Below are 14181 nucleotides of genomic sequence, written 5' to 3'. Positions count from 1 at the left end.
GCAGGACCAAGGGCTTCCCCTTCCACTGGTGTTCTTACTATGCTATTCATTGTTACTAATGAGGTTGGAGCTCAGGGTCAGTCCATGTATAGTCTGTGGGTAGTGGCTTAGTCCCTGGAAGCTCTGGTTGCTTGGCATTGTTGTTCATATGAGGTCTCAAGCCCCTTCAAGCTCTTTCAGTCCTTTCTCTAATTCCTTCAGTGGGGGTCCAGTTCTTAGTTCAGTGGTTTAATGATGGCATTTGCCTATGTATTTGCTGTATTCTGGCTGTGTCTCTCAGGAGAGATCTACATCCGGTTCCTCTCAGTCTGCACTTCTTTGCTTCATCCATCTTATCTAGTTTGGTGGCTGTATATGTATGGGCCACATATGGGGCAGGCTCCGAGTGGGTGTTCCTTCTGCCTCTGTTCTAAACATTGCCTTCCTATTTCCTCCCAAGGGTATTCTTGTTCCCCTTTTAAGAAGGAATGAGGCATTTGCATTTTGATCATCCGTCTTGAGTTTCATGTGTTCTGTGCATCTAGGGTAATTCAAGCATTTGGGGTAATAGCCACTTATCAATGAGTGCATACCATGTATGTCTTTCTGTGATTGGGTTAGCTCACTCAGGATGATGTTTTCCAGTTCCATGCATTTGCCTATGAATTTCATAAAGTCATTGTTTTTGAGAGCTGAGTAATATTCCATTGTGTAGATGTACCACATTTTCTGCATCTATTCCTCTGTTGAAGGGTATCTAGGTTCTTTCCAGCTTCTGGCTCTTATAAATAAGGCTGCTATGAACATAGTGGAGCACGTGTCTTTTTTATATGTTGGGGCATCTTTTGGGTATATGCCCAAGAGAGGAATAGCTCAGGTAGTTCAATGTCCAATTTTCTGAGGAACCTCCAGACTGATTTCCAGAATGGTTGTACCAGTCTGCAATCCCACCAACAATGGAGGAGTGTTCCTCTTTCTCCACATCCTCGCTAGCATTTGCTGTCACCTGAGTTTTTGATCTTAGCCATTCTCACTGGTGTGAGGTGAAATCTCAGGTTTGTTTTGATTTGCATTTCCCTTATGACTAAAGGTGTTGAACATTTCTTTAGATGTTTCTCAGCTATTCGACATTCTTCAGCTGTGAATTCATTGTTTAGCTCTGAATCCCATTTTTAAATAGGGTTATTTGTCTCCCTGTGGTCTAACTTTTTGAGTTCTTTGTATATTTTGGATATAAGGCCTCTATCAGTTGTAGGATTGGTAAAGATCTTTTCCCAATCTGTTGGTTGTCGTTTTGTCCTAACAACAGTGTCCTTTGCCTTACAGAAACTTTGGAGTTTTATGAGATTCCATTTGTCGATTCTTGATCTTAGAGCATAAGCCATTGGTGTTTTGTTCAGGAAATTTTCTCCAGTGCCCATGTGTTCGAGATGGTTCTCCACTTTTTCTTCTGTTAATTTGAGTGTATCTGGTTTGATGTGGAGGTCCTTGATCCACTTGGACTTAAGCTTTGTACAGGGTGATAAGCATGGATCGATTTTCATTCTTCTACATGTTGACCTCCAGTTGAACCAGCACCATTTGCTCAAAATGCTATCTTTTTTCCATTGGATGGTTTTGGCTCCTTTGTCAAAAATCAAGTGACCATAGGTATGTGGGTTCGTTTCTGGGTCTTCAATCCTATTCCATTTGTCTATCTGTCTGTCTTTGTACCAATACCATGTAGTTTTTATCACTATTGCTCTGTAATACTGCTTGAGTTCAGGGATGGTGATACCCCCTGAAGTCCTTTTATTGTTGAGGATAGTTTTAGCTATCCTGGGTTTTTTGTTATTCCAGATGAATTTGCAAATTGTTCTGTCTAACTCTCTGAAGAATTGGATTGGCATTTTGATGGGGATTGCATTGAATCTGTAGATCTCTTTTGGTAAAATGGCCATTTTTACTATATTAATCCTGCCAATCCCTGAGCATGGGAGATCTTTCCATCTTCTGAGGTCTTCTTCAATTTCTTCAGAGTCTTGAAGTTCTTATTGTACAGATCTTTTACTTGCTTGGTTAAAGTCACACCGAGGTACTTTATATTATTTGGGTCTATTATGAAGGGTGTCATTTCCCTAATTTCTTTCTCGGCTTGTTTCTCTTTTGTGTAGAGGAAGGCTACTGATTTATTTGAGTTAATTTTATACCCAGCCACTTTGCTGAAGTTGTTTATCAGCTTTAGTACTTCTCTGGTGGAACTCTTGAGATCACTTAAATATACTATCATATCATCTGCAAATAGTGATATTTTGGCTTCTTCTTTTCCAATCTGTATCCCCTTGATCTCCTTTTGTTGTCTGATTGCTCTGGATAGAACTTCAAGAACTGTATTGAATAAGTAGGGAGAGAGTGGGCAGCCTTGTCTAGTCCCTGATTTTAGTGGGATTGCTTCAAGTTTCTCTCCATTTAGTTTAATGTTAGCAACTGGTTTGCTGTATATGGCTTTTACTATGTTTAGGTATGGGCCTTGAATTCCTATTCTTTCCAGGACTTTTATCATGAAGGGGTGTTGAATTTTGTCAAATGCTTTCTCAGCATCTAATGAAATGATCATGTGGTTTTGTTCTTTCAGTTTGTTTATATAATGGATCACGTTGATGGTTTTCCGTATATTAAACCATCCCTGCATGCCTGGGAAGAAGCCTACTTGACCATGGTGGATGATTGGTTTGATGTGCTCTTGGGTTCGGTTTGCCAGAATTTTATTGAGTATTTTTGTGTCGATATTCATGAGGAAAATTGGTCTGAAGTTCTTTTTCTTTGTTCGTCTTTGTGTGGTTTAGGTTTAAGAGTAATTGTGGCTTCATAAAGGAATTCGGTAGCGCTCCATCTGTTTCAATTTTGTGGAATAGTTTGGATAATATTGGTATGAGGTCTTCTATGGAGGTCTGATAGAATTCTGCTCTGAACCCATCTAGACCTGGGCTCTTTTTGGTTGGGAGACCTTTAATGACTGCTTCTATTTCATTAGGAGTTATGGGGTTGTTTAAATGGCTTATCTGTTTCTGATTTAACTTTGGTACCTGGTATCTGTCGAAGAAATTGTCCATTTCCTGCAGATTTTCAAGTTTTGTTGAATATAGACTTTTGTAGTAGGATCTGATGATTTTTTGAATTTCCTCTGAATCTGTAGTTATATCTCCCTTTTCATTTCTGATTTTGTTAACTTGGACACACTCTCTGTGTCCTCTCATTCTCTTGCTAAGGGTTTATCTGTCTTTTTGATTTTCTGAAAGAACCCACTTTTGGTTTTGTTGACTCTTTCTATGGTCCTTTTTGTTCCTACTTGGTTGATTTCAGCTCTGAGTTTGATTATTTCCTTCCTTCTACTCCTCCTGGGTGTATTTACTTCTTTTTGTCTAGAGCTTTTAGGTGTGCTGTCAAGCCGGTGACATATGCTCTCTCCTGTTTCTTTCTGCAGGCGCTTAGAGCTATGAGTTTTTCTCTTAGCACAGCTTTCATTGTGTCCCATAATTTTGGGTATGTTGTACCTTTATTTTCCTTAAGTTCTAAGAAGTCTTTAATTTCTTTCTTTATTTCTTCTTTGACCAGGTTATCATGGAGTAGAGCATTGTTCAACATCCATGTATATGTGGGCATTCTTCCCTTATTGTTATTTGAAGACCAGCTTTAGCCCGTGGTGGTCTGATAGGATGCATAGGATTATTTCTATCTTTCTGTATCTGTTGAGGCCTGTTTTTTGACCAATTATATGGTCAATTTTGGAGAAAGTACCATGAGGTGCTGAGAAGAATGTATATCCTTTTGCTTTAGGATAGAATGTTTTATAAATATTGTTAAGTCCATTTGGTTCATGACTTCTGTTAATCTGTCTACGTCTCTGTTTATTTTCTGTTTCCATGATCTGTCCATTGATGAGAGTGTTGTGTTGAAATCTCCTATTATTGTGTGAGGTGCAATGCATATTTTGAGCTTTAGTAAGGTTTCTTTTATGTATGTAGGTGCCCTTGTATTTGGAGCATAGATATTTAGGATTGAGAGTTCATCTTGGTGGGTTTTTCCTTTAATGAATATGAAGTGTCCTGCTTTATTTTTTTTGATGACTTTTAGTTGAAACTTGATTTTATTCAGTATTAGAATGGCTACTCCAGCTTGCTTCTTCAGACCATTTTCTTGGAAAATTGTTTTCCAGCCTTTCACTCTGAGGTAGTGTCTGTCTTTGTCTCTGAGGTGTGTTTCTTGTAGGCAGCAGAATGCAGGGTCCTCATTGCATATCCAGTTTGTTAATCTATGTTTTTTTATTGGGGAGTTGAGACCATTGATGTTGAGAGATATTAAGGAATAGTGATTATTGCTTCCTGTTGTATTCATATTTGGATGTGAGGTTATGTTTGTGTGCTTTTCTTCTCTTTGTTTTGTTGCCAAGACGATTAGTTTCTTGCTTTTTCTAGGGTATAGCTTGCCTCCTTTTGTTGGGCTTTACCATTTATTATCCTTTGTATTGCCGGATTTGTAGAAAGGTATTGTGTAAATTTAGTTTTATCATGGAATATCTTGGTTTCTCCATTTATGTTAATTGAGAATTTTACAGGAAACAGTATCCTGGGCTGGCATTTATGTTCTCTTAGGGTCTGTATGACATCTGTGCAGGATCTTCTGGCTTTCATAGTCTCTGGCGAGAAGTCTGGTGTGATTCTGCTAGGTCTGCCTTTATATGTTACTTGACCTTTTTCCCTTACTGCTTTTAATATTCTTTCTTTATTTTGTGCATTTGGTGTTTTGACTATTATGTGATGGGAGGAGTTTCTTTTCTGGTCCAATCTATTTGGAGTTCTGTAGGTTTCTTGTATGTTTATGGGCATCTCTTTCTTTAGGTTAGGGAAGTTTTCTTCTATGGTTTTTTGAAGATATTTACTGGTCCTTTGAGCTGGGTGTCTTCACTCTCTTCTATATCTATTATCCTTAGGTTTGATCTTCTCATTGAGTCCTGGATTTCCTGTATGTTTTGGACCAATAGCTTTTTCCGCTTTACATTATCTTTGACAGTTGTGTCGATGATTTCTATGGAATCTTATGCTCCTGAGATTCTCTCTTCTATCTCTTTTATTCTGTTGGTGATGCTTGTATCTACGGCTCCTTGTCTCTTCCTTTGGTTTCTATATCCAGGGTTGTTTCCCTGTATTCTTTCTTCATTGCTTCTATTTCCATTTTTATTTATTTTATTTATTTTATTTTTTATATTTTGGCAGTTCTGTAACTTTATTTGACATTCAGCAGTTAGTTCTCATCCACATTGACCGTCTGTAGATTTTTGAATGTGGTAACAGGCACGTATGTTACCAGTGTGTAGAGCTTGTTTGGTGAATCTTCATCCTCATTACGCTTTTTGGACAAACGTACTCGGATTCGGTAGGGAACATTCCTTATTCCTTTGGCCCAGACGGCTTTATTGAGCTTGTTGTCTGTGTGCACATCTGGAGTCCCCATCTCCTTCATGGCAAATTTCTGAATTTCTTTGACTGCCCAAGGATCACGCTTCCTGAAGGCCACTCCATGGATGCGCTTGTGAATGTTGATGGTGTATTCTCGGGTCACCAACTCGTTGATGGCAGAATGGCCCTTCTTCTTCTTGCCACCCTTCTTTGCGGGAGCCATTTTGCCGGGTCCAAGTTGGAAAGGAAGGGCTCGAGGGATTGTGGGATGGAAAGTCGAGTAGCCGTACTCTATTTCCATTTTTAATTCCTTCAACTGTTTGATTGTGTTTCCCTGGAATTCTTTCAGGGATTTTTGTGATTCCTCTCTATAGGCTTCTACTTGTTTATTTATGTTTTCCTGTGTTTCTCTTAGGGAGTTCTTCATGTCTTTCTTGAAGTCCTCCAGCATCATGAACAAAAGTGATTTAAAAATCAAGATCTTGTTTTTCTGGTGTGTTTGGATATTTAGTGTTTGCTTTGGTGGGAGAATTGGGCTCCGATGATGCCATGTAGTCTTGGTTTCTGTTGCTTGGGTTCCTGCGCTTGCCTCTAGCCATCAGATTGTCTCTGGTGTTACCTTGTTCTGCTCTTTCTGATAGTGAATAGACCGTCTTATAGGCCTGTGTGTTAGGAGTGCTGTAGACCTGTTTTCCTGTTTTCTTTCAGCCAGTTATGGGAACAGAGTGTTCTGCTTTCTGGCGGGTAGTCCTTCCTGTCTACTGGTCTTTAGCTGTTCCTGTGGGCGTGTATCCTGAGTCCATCAGGCAGGTCACTTGGAGCAGAAAAGTTGTTCTTACCTCTGTTTCCGGGGCTGAAGTTGCTCCTGGGTGGGTGGGGGGGCTGCTCTTGAGCTCTCTGTTTAGGGTGGCAATCAGAAGGGCTTGTCCCGCCTTTTCCCCGGGCCTCTGTGCACAGGGGTCCCAGATGGCGTTAGGTGTTTTTCTCTGGAGTCGGAAATGTGGGTAGAGTGTAGTCACTTCTGGCTTTCCAGGTGTGTCTGACCCTCTGAAGGTTTAGCTCTCCCTCCCACGGGATTTGGGTGCAGGGAGGCATTACCACCCTTATAAAGGACAACATTGAATTGGTTGGGGTTGGCTTACTGGTTCAGAGATTCAGTCCATTATCATCATGGTGGGAAGCATGGCAGCATCCAGACAGACATGGTGCTGGAGATAGAGCTGAGAGTTCTACATTTTGTTCTAAAGGCAGTAATGAGAGACTGTGTACCACACAGGGTGTAACTTAAACATAACACCTCAAAGCCCACATTCACAGAGACACACATCCTTCAGCAGTAAGACCACACCTAATAGTACTACTCCTTATGGGCCAAGCATTCAAACACAGGAGTCTATGGGGGGCAAATCTATTAAACTACCACAGATATGTAGGGTTGGCTGGAATTATTTCTTTTGAGCTTTATTCACACCAATAAAGAGGGTGAATTTTCAAGTATCCAGTAGACATTTAATGCCATATGCTGTTTTTAAATTTCTGGTCTCTGAAAGCAGAAAGACAGTTCTGAACAAGGCTGCTGATTTTAGCAGCAGTTATATGGGGAGGAGAAGGCATGCTAAGAGTTTTATCTTCCTCTCTGAAAGAAGCCATTTTAGTAGTGGGCCCATTTAAACTTACTGTTCAAAGTAGGAGGTACTAGAGATGGAAATGAATCAAGAATAACTATGCCAGGACACTAGCCACCACCAACAAGAAGGATCTGCTGTATATGGGGCCGGGTTTAGCTTGCTGGCAGCTATTTTTTTTAAATGTCATGTAATAAAGGTAGACGTATCATTGTAGGCATACAGTTTAGTGATGGAAAGATTGGACAGCGAATGTAAAGCTGGAACTATTCACATCTTCAGGGAAAAAAATATAAATCTCACCTGAAATGTCTGTATCCAATTAACAACCCTTCAGCCCTCTCCCCATAGACACTGGTAGAGTCTCTCTTCTTTCTTTCTGAGGATTAGACTATCTGGGTACCTTACAAGAGTGGAGTTTGCAGTAGCTATCATTTTGCATATGGCCTATTTTGTGTTGTCTGTGTTGTGCTATGTGTCAGGATTTCCTTTCCTAAGGTTTGGTAACACCTCCCTGTATGGCTCCCATACTTTATCGGTTATTTTGTTGGTGGATATTTTTGCTGTGCATGCGCTGGCTACAAGTGTTGTGTTTGAAATAGTTGAGTTAGCTCCATCCTGTAAATGAGGAAATGTAGAGATTAATCCTCTGTTAGTATTTGTGCTGGATGTAAACCTCTCCAAACTAGAAACCCATAGTGTTTTCACAGTATGTTGTGATGATAAGGGAAAAAGCTTACCAATTTTCAAATGAAGAAACCAGAATATTTATAAATCTATACCTCCTCTTAATCTCCTGGGGATCCAAAGTTCCTGACCTCCTGGGTACCTGCATGCATGTGCACATTCCCCCTCCAATAATTAAAAATAATAAAATAATCTACCTTTGGGGGAGGGCGGTAATGGGGGGAGGGTGGGGAGGGGAACACCCATATAGAAGGGGAGTGGGAGGGGTTAGGGGGTTGTTGGCCTGGAAACTGGGAAAGGGAATAACAATTGAAATGTAAATAAGAAATACCCAATTTAATAACGATGGAGGAAAAAAAAAGTAATACAAATAAAAATATTACAAATAAAAAAAAGAAATGAATGATTAGCCAAGTATGCTCTCTATATAGTAGTTAACACTGCTGACCCCAAGGTAAATACTCATAAATATTCATGATATATAGAACATTTTCTACTGCTTTGGTTATTTCTGAAGATCTTCAGGTATAGAGAACATTCTAGAATGTACTACCTCATCGGAGTTGTCCTTTTTGATTGTCTTAGCTGTCTGGCATAGTATGACAGCATCCCTGCATCTAAACTATAAGATTCAGCCTTAAAGTATGGAAATTCCGGTAGGCGCCATTCAGATTGCATTAAGAATAATCTTGGCCTCCGTTCAGTTTTCAGTTTCCTGTTTGATGAAAAGTGTGGCTACAATACTGAGCATCTCTTGCTGAACCTGAAGAGAGACCGGGTAGAAAGCAGAGCTGGATTTAATGTCCTCCTCGCTGCGGAACGCATCCAAGTGGGCCATTACACAAGCTTAGACTACATCATCGGGGATGTCGGAATCACGAAAGGTAAACACTTCTGGGCCTGCCGTGTGGAACCGTATTCATACCTGGTGAAAGTGGGAGTTGCTTCCAGTGACAAACTGCAAGAGTGGCTGCGCTCTCCCCGGGACGCAGCTAGTCCAAGGTATGTTTTTCCCTTGATGGAGAACTTGACAACTACTTTAAAAGTAAATATCAGCTTTGCCCAAGATCACTCTGAACACAGGCCAGGACTGTTCATTACATTTGGAACACACGCTTCTTAGATCTGGGTGATTGGCTCTGTCGTGTGCCTGTCTTTGGAAAGGAGTCAGGGTGTCTTGTATTTATTCACAGAATAATTAACATTTAGTTTTGCTGCTATGAGGAAGCTAGTCTGTTTTGAGTCCCTCTTGCTTATGACACAGCTTCACAGCTTAAATTTTGAAAGTTCCCCATAGTTCCTAAAGTGTATGTCAAAACCCCCCTCCAGTGAAACACTGTTAACTGCCCGTTTCATGGTTATTATCTAGTTTATTTACACAGCTTCTCTAAACTTTCCCACCAGGCCTTCTTGTTAGACCTGTTTCTTTAGCAGGTAAATTTCTTAAGATATTGAATAATGCAGATTGTGTAGTTTAGTTTCTCTTAAATGGGGATAAGATGAATAGGTGGGTTTTTTTAGCATTCAATCTGAATGGACAAACATGAATGTGTAACATGTGGTGAGAGGCCATGGATGATAGGATGGACTTTTTTTGCAGATTAGTGATGACATATAATGACCTATCCTAGGTAAGGGACTAATTAAACACAATGGCATGCTTAGTGTAAATACTGTAAATGGTAAATGTTTGACCAGTGGTAAAACAGTGGTATGCCTTCAATAAAATATTTGTGTTGACATATAAAAGTTGACAGCATGAGAAATAGGAGAAGCTAAAAAGAAGATTAAAATTATTGATGTACTACGATTCAAGATATATAAAAAGACAAGGTATATAAAAAGGCAAGGTATATATGGGGAAGGCTTGTGTATCAGATTTTTCTGTGACTTTTCATGTGTCACAAAAGGAAAAACATTTTCACTATTCTTTCTTGATGTGGGAATCACAATCAGGAAATAGGGTTTTCCAGAGGAGAATGAACCACGCTCTTATCTCGTGCTCTTTTGAGTGCCTGGTTATTTACCTTGGCCTGTTACTTCCATGGATAAGAACGTAGTTCTTTGTAGTTTATGACATAGCATTGTGTACCATACATATTTAATCTCAAATTAAGCCCCTCACCATCCTCTGCTCTGATTTTTTCCCAATGGAAATAAATTTTTAAGTTCCTATTTGTATCTAAATTTAGGTAAGCATGGATGCTACTATGAGACATTTGACATTGTGCACATAGGACAACTCTAAATGACAATGTATAGTTTATGCTTTAGGTGTGTTCATGGAACATTTGTGTGTACGTTAACAATAGATCAGTGTGCACTATTTTTTGAGTGTGTTGAAGACCCTATGAGACTGTGGCTTGGAGATAAGTTGCTGTGTTTATTGTATTGTAGATATGAGCAAGACAGTGGGCATGACAGCGGAAGTGAGGACGCCTATTTTGATTCTTCACAACCGTTTACATTAGTTACTATAGGCATGAAGAAATTTTTTATACCCAAGTCACCTACTTCTTCTAATGAACCCGAAAACAGAGTTCTCCCCATGCCAACAAGTATAGGGATTTTCCTTGACTGTGATAAAGGCAAAGTGAGCTTCTATGATATGGACCACATGAAATGCCTATATGAGCGCCAGGTGGACTGTTCACACACAATGTACCCCGCTTTTGCGTTAATGGGCAGTGGCGGGATCCAGCTTGAGGAAACCATCACCGCGAAGTATCTGGAATATGAAGAGGATGTGTAGCTTGGACACCCCACAGGACGAGGATCAGAACTGTGAACAAAGCCATGCCGTGGTGTTAGAGTCTTCGTAACTAATTACATATCATTTACGTCTCTGTCACCACACCTGTTTGTACTGTGTGATTCTTTGTTTTGTTTTGTTCTGCTTTGACACACACAGTCTCAGTGTGTAGTCCAGGCCAGCTTCAAACTCTGTTCTGTTATAGCCTCCTTAGGGGCTGGGATTATAGGCAGGCACCACCATACCCAGCTAGTGTATGATTCACAACTTTTTTCATGTCATAATGGTCTTACCTTTTACAAATGGTGGGAGTAGAGACTTGTCTTAACTGGTCCAGGATAGATAACTCTACAATGGAAGTCCTTCTCTTTGGGGACAAGGACTCTAATTGATGTAAGTCAGCTGATGGTGGTATTATTCCTGTCCCTTTGTTTGGGGGTTGCAGTGGGATACAAAGTATTTACAAAGTTCTTTGTGCTTGTTTTCTTCTTTCCTTTTCATTGTGTATCATGTTCATGTCCAAAGAGAAGATATTTTTAAATGTTTATCGATAGAAATTAGTACTAAGCCATGTGTCTTGCATTTGATGTTAATAGGAAAATAAATTTACAGATAGGTAAAATGATGAAGGCCATAAAATGGTAGTATATTTAAGTAGAAAATTATGTATTTTAAAGTGTGTAACTACTGAGTGTATATTGCCTGGCAAACGAATACTGCTTTTTCCCTCTATAGACCACAGACTGTATTGGTAAGAATATCTCTAAGAGTGTCTTTGCTGTAGTGCCCATTGTCCTGTACATGTAGCAAGCATCGTTTCATATAAGAAACACAGGGTTCTTGAACCCATGCGACTTTCCACTACAATAGAATTCTTTTTCAGGAAATTTTATTTTCAAATTTTCTTATTTTAGAAAATACTCATTTATAGCAAAGAATTATTTTTCAGAAATACTAGGGAAGATGGACTGATAGTGAACACCTATCTTTTTGTGTCTTGTGAACTTTATGATTTTGGTACATATGTTATACATCAGGGTTTTCTGGCTTTTGTTTACAGATTTGAGAAGTTTGCTGTCCATTTTCAGCGTTGTTGAATGCCAGACATGTTACATGTTACTACTGTCCACTTGGATGGCACTGTTTGTGGGCTCATTGTGTGGTCATAAGCATTTGTAGTGTGAATCAGTAAAATACAAAATTCCTTAGACATAATAGCTAAACATCACAAGGATGTGTCTAGTCAGTTTTTACACCTTTTCTACACTAGATGTTAATTTCTGCAAGGTTACTTTCCAATTATTTGAATTGCCTTTTTAAAAGTTAAAATGTCCAGACACTAAGACTTACATGTGTTCAGCACTGATCATGCAATGGAATGGTAGCATTTTGGTAGAATAACCAAAGCTGTTTATTTGATTGATTCTTTTTAATGGAAGCCTGTTGGGCTAATCACACTGCATCTGACCCAGCACTGACTGGTACGCATCCCTACGCTTGTGTAGAAATATCTGGAGGATTTGTGTTTAGTGATTGCCCTTCCTCTCCCACTTATATCTAGCACTTTATGACATAGGAAACAGAGAGAATGTGCAGTGTTACCTGGGGTCATTGTGCAATAATGCTGCTAAAGTCGCCGCACGTGTGGGTTAGTGTGACACTCAATATTCATGTAAGCACATGTCCTGTAGACATTTTAAAATATAAAGCTTTAACTGGAGTCAGAGAAGCGAGCTGTTCGAACACTGTATCACTGTATAGAAATTGCTTAGTGGAATTCCACTTTTTTAAAATAAAAAAATAAATAAAGGGAAGCTAAGTGTAGTCATTCAAATCTGCACTCCAGGGATTTTTACTCTGCTTTGTGGAAAACTGAAAGAAAACACTGTTTCATGGCACATGCTAATTTTTTTAATTAGAAAAGGCTTAATTTTAGTTACATATATATGACTGTGTACATACACATGAATGTGAATGGCTACGGAGACCGAAGTATCAGATGCCTTGGAGCCAGAGTTAGAGGCAGTTATGAGCTACCCAGCATGTGTGGTATGGATCCAGAGATTCCTGGGGGAGTGGTACTCACCCTTAACCTCATATGTTAATTTAATGCATAATTATTTTGAGCATTTGTTTAATTCTCGTATGATGAAACTAATCAATTTCAATTGTCTTCTTATATTGTCATTTCTGGTCCACAGTACATTACATTTTACCAGGAGTGCTTACGTGTGTGTGAGTGTGTGTGTGTGTGTGTGTGTGTGTGTGTGTGTGTATCTGTGTGTATAAGTCAGAGGACAAGCCATGGAGAGTAGGTTCTCTTCTTTCACAGTATAAAAATCTGGATTTCAAACTTAGATCTCTAAATTAGCATAAAGCCTAGAATGTGCACTCTGCAGATAAGCGTTTGAAATTATTAATCTCACCCAACAAATCTTTTAGCCGATTGTAGATATATTTTGTAAATAACTAACTCTAGTTTGTGGGGAAGAGGCAAAGCCAAGCAAACACCTGTAGTGGGAGACCTGAGCTGAGCCCTTGTTTTAAACAGCAAGGTGCCCTGTAGTCCCTGCATTGAATTTGGGAAGTCCCAACTCTCTCATGTATTAGATGCACTGGGGGGGAAATCAAATCTTTGCTCAAAGCCCACGGCAACTCAACACGACTTGCCGAGCTAATTTCAGCCTTCCTTGTAAATATCATGAGGTCAACTTGAAGGAAACCCTCCTTTCAGTTGCATTTCCTAAGTTTTCACTGAAGCCTAAAACATTTTCGCTGAAGCCTAATCCATGCTGGCAGCCTCTCTTCTATACCTGCACAGAGGAGTCATTCTCTTCTCCAAAACACAGCTACTCAGTGTATTCCGTCTAGATGAACAGTTCTCAAATGGATGGGATTGTTAGATCTGAGCAAGGAATTCCATTGTCTTCAATATGCAGAATTAATCCCTGTAGCGCTTTCGTCATTCCTGGAGATGCATGTACACTTGTGGCAGTGTCCCCAGATCTGACTTTATTGTTGGCTTATTATTGTACTCTTCCTTTACCCTAAATTATAAACTCCTTAAAGCCACCCGCACACTACCCCCACACCCACCCTTCTACCCCACATCATGGTGCTGGGCATTGAAGCCATGAACTTACACAAGCCAGACAAGCACACTACCACTGAGCAATATCTCCAGCTCAGAATTTTCAAATGTGTGTAGAGTCTTCATTATCTTTCATTTCTGTAATTCCTCCAATAATTTTCTTATATTACTAGTTTTTAATTCAACCCAGACCACAATCACCAGAATCCTTAGGCACATCCTTCAAAGCTTGGTTGATATGCAGCTTGAGAACTAAAGTTGTTTTATGCTTTCAAAGACCCTTTATGGAACTAGAAAAGTCTCCAAGATAGGATATATGGACTTTCTTCTCTCCCCAGCCCTGACAACAGACTTCAATGAAGTCTTCAAGGCAGGGAATGCTGCCTTGGTTGAGTTTCTACCTATCACAGGAGACAGAAATTCTCAATAGCCACTTATTACTGACACCAACCAGGTATGAATTAGATCAGGAAAAATGCCCACCTGGTCTGGTCACCTGGCTGAAATTACAAGCTGCTGAAGTAGGTGTCCAGTTAAAGTCGTAGACTGCATACAGGATTTGGTAGTGTCTCCAACTGGCCTGATAAGGAGGGCAACTTCTTTCTCTTCCTC

General features: G+C 39.7%; 2 protein-coding genes across 8 annotated transcripts in view; one reads left to right on the top strand and one right to left on the bottom strand.

Moving 5' to 3' along the window:
* The window catches only part of Trim36 (tripartite motif-containing 36), a 51841-nt gene extending 40963 nt beyond the window's left edge, over positions 1–10878 (top strand). For 4 of the 7 annotated variants that reach the window (XM_006254686.5, XM_063277213.1, XM_039096703.2 and 1 more), the window contains 2 exons: positions 8431–8728; positions 10124–10582. In XM_006254686.5, the coding sequence (XP_006254748.1) occupies positions 8431–8728; positions 10124–10478 (653 nt within the window). In that variant the 3' untranslated portion in view covers positions 10479–10582. Of the gene's footprint in view, positions 1–8430; positions 8729–10123 lie in introns of those variants that run through there. The other 3 variants (NM_001106147.1, XM_039096700.2, XM_039096701.2) reach the window with 3 other exon arrangements.
* Rpl31l16 (ribosomal protein L31 like 16) lies at positions 5229–5652 on the bottom strand. Its single transcript, XM_039097414.2, has one exon. The coding sequence runs from the start codon at positions 5635–5637 to the stop codon at positions 5260–5262; it is 378 nt and encodes a 125-aa protein (XP_038953342.2). The 5' UTR covers positions 5638–5652; the 3' UTR covers positions 5229–5259.
* Positions 10879–14181: the final 3303 nt, after the last annotated feature.

Source organism: Rattus norvegicus, chromosome 18 (genome assembly GCF_036323735.1).
Source record: "Rattus norvegicus strain BN/NHsdMcwi chromosome 18, GRCr8, whole genome shotgun sequence".
Classification (NCBI taxonomy): domain Eukaryota; kingdom Metazoa; phylum Chordata; class Mammalia; order Rodentia; family Muridae; genus Rattus; species Rattus norvegicus.
This window is presented reverse-complemented; position numbering and strand designations above follow the sequence as displayed.

Excerpts from the sequence above, each read along its gene's own strand:
- Rpl31l16 (XM_039097414.2), bottom strand. The coding sequence starts at position 5,637 with ATGGCTCCCGCAAAGAAGGGTGGCAAGAAGAAGAAGGGCCATTCTGCC.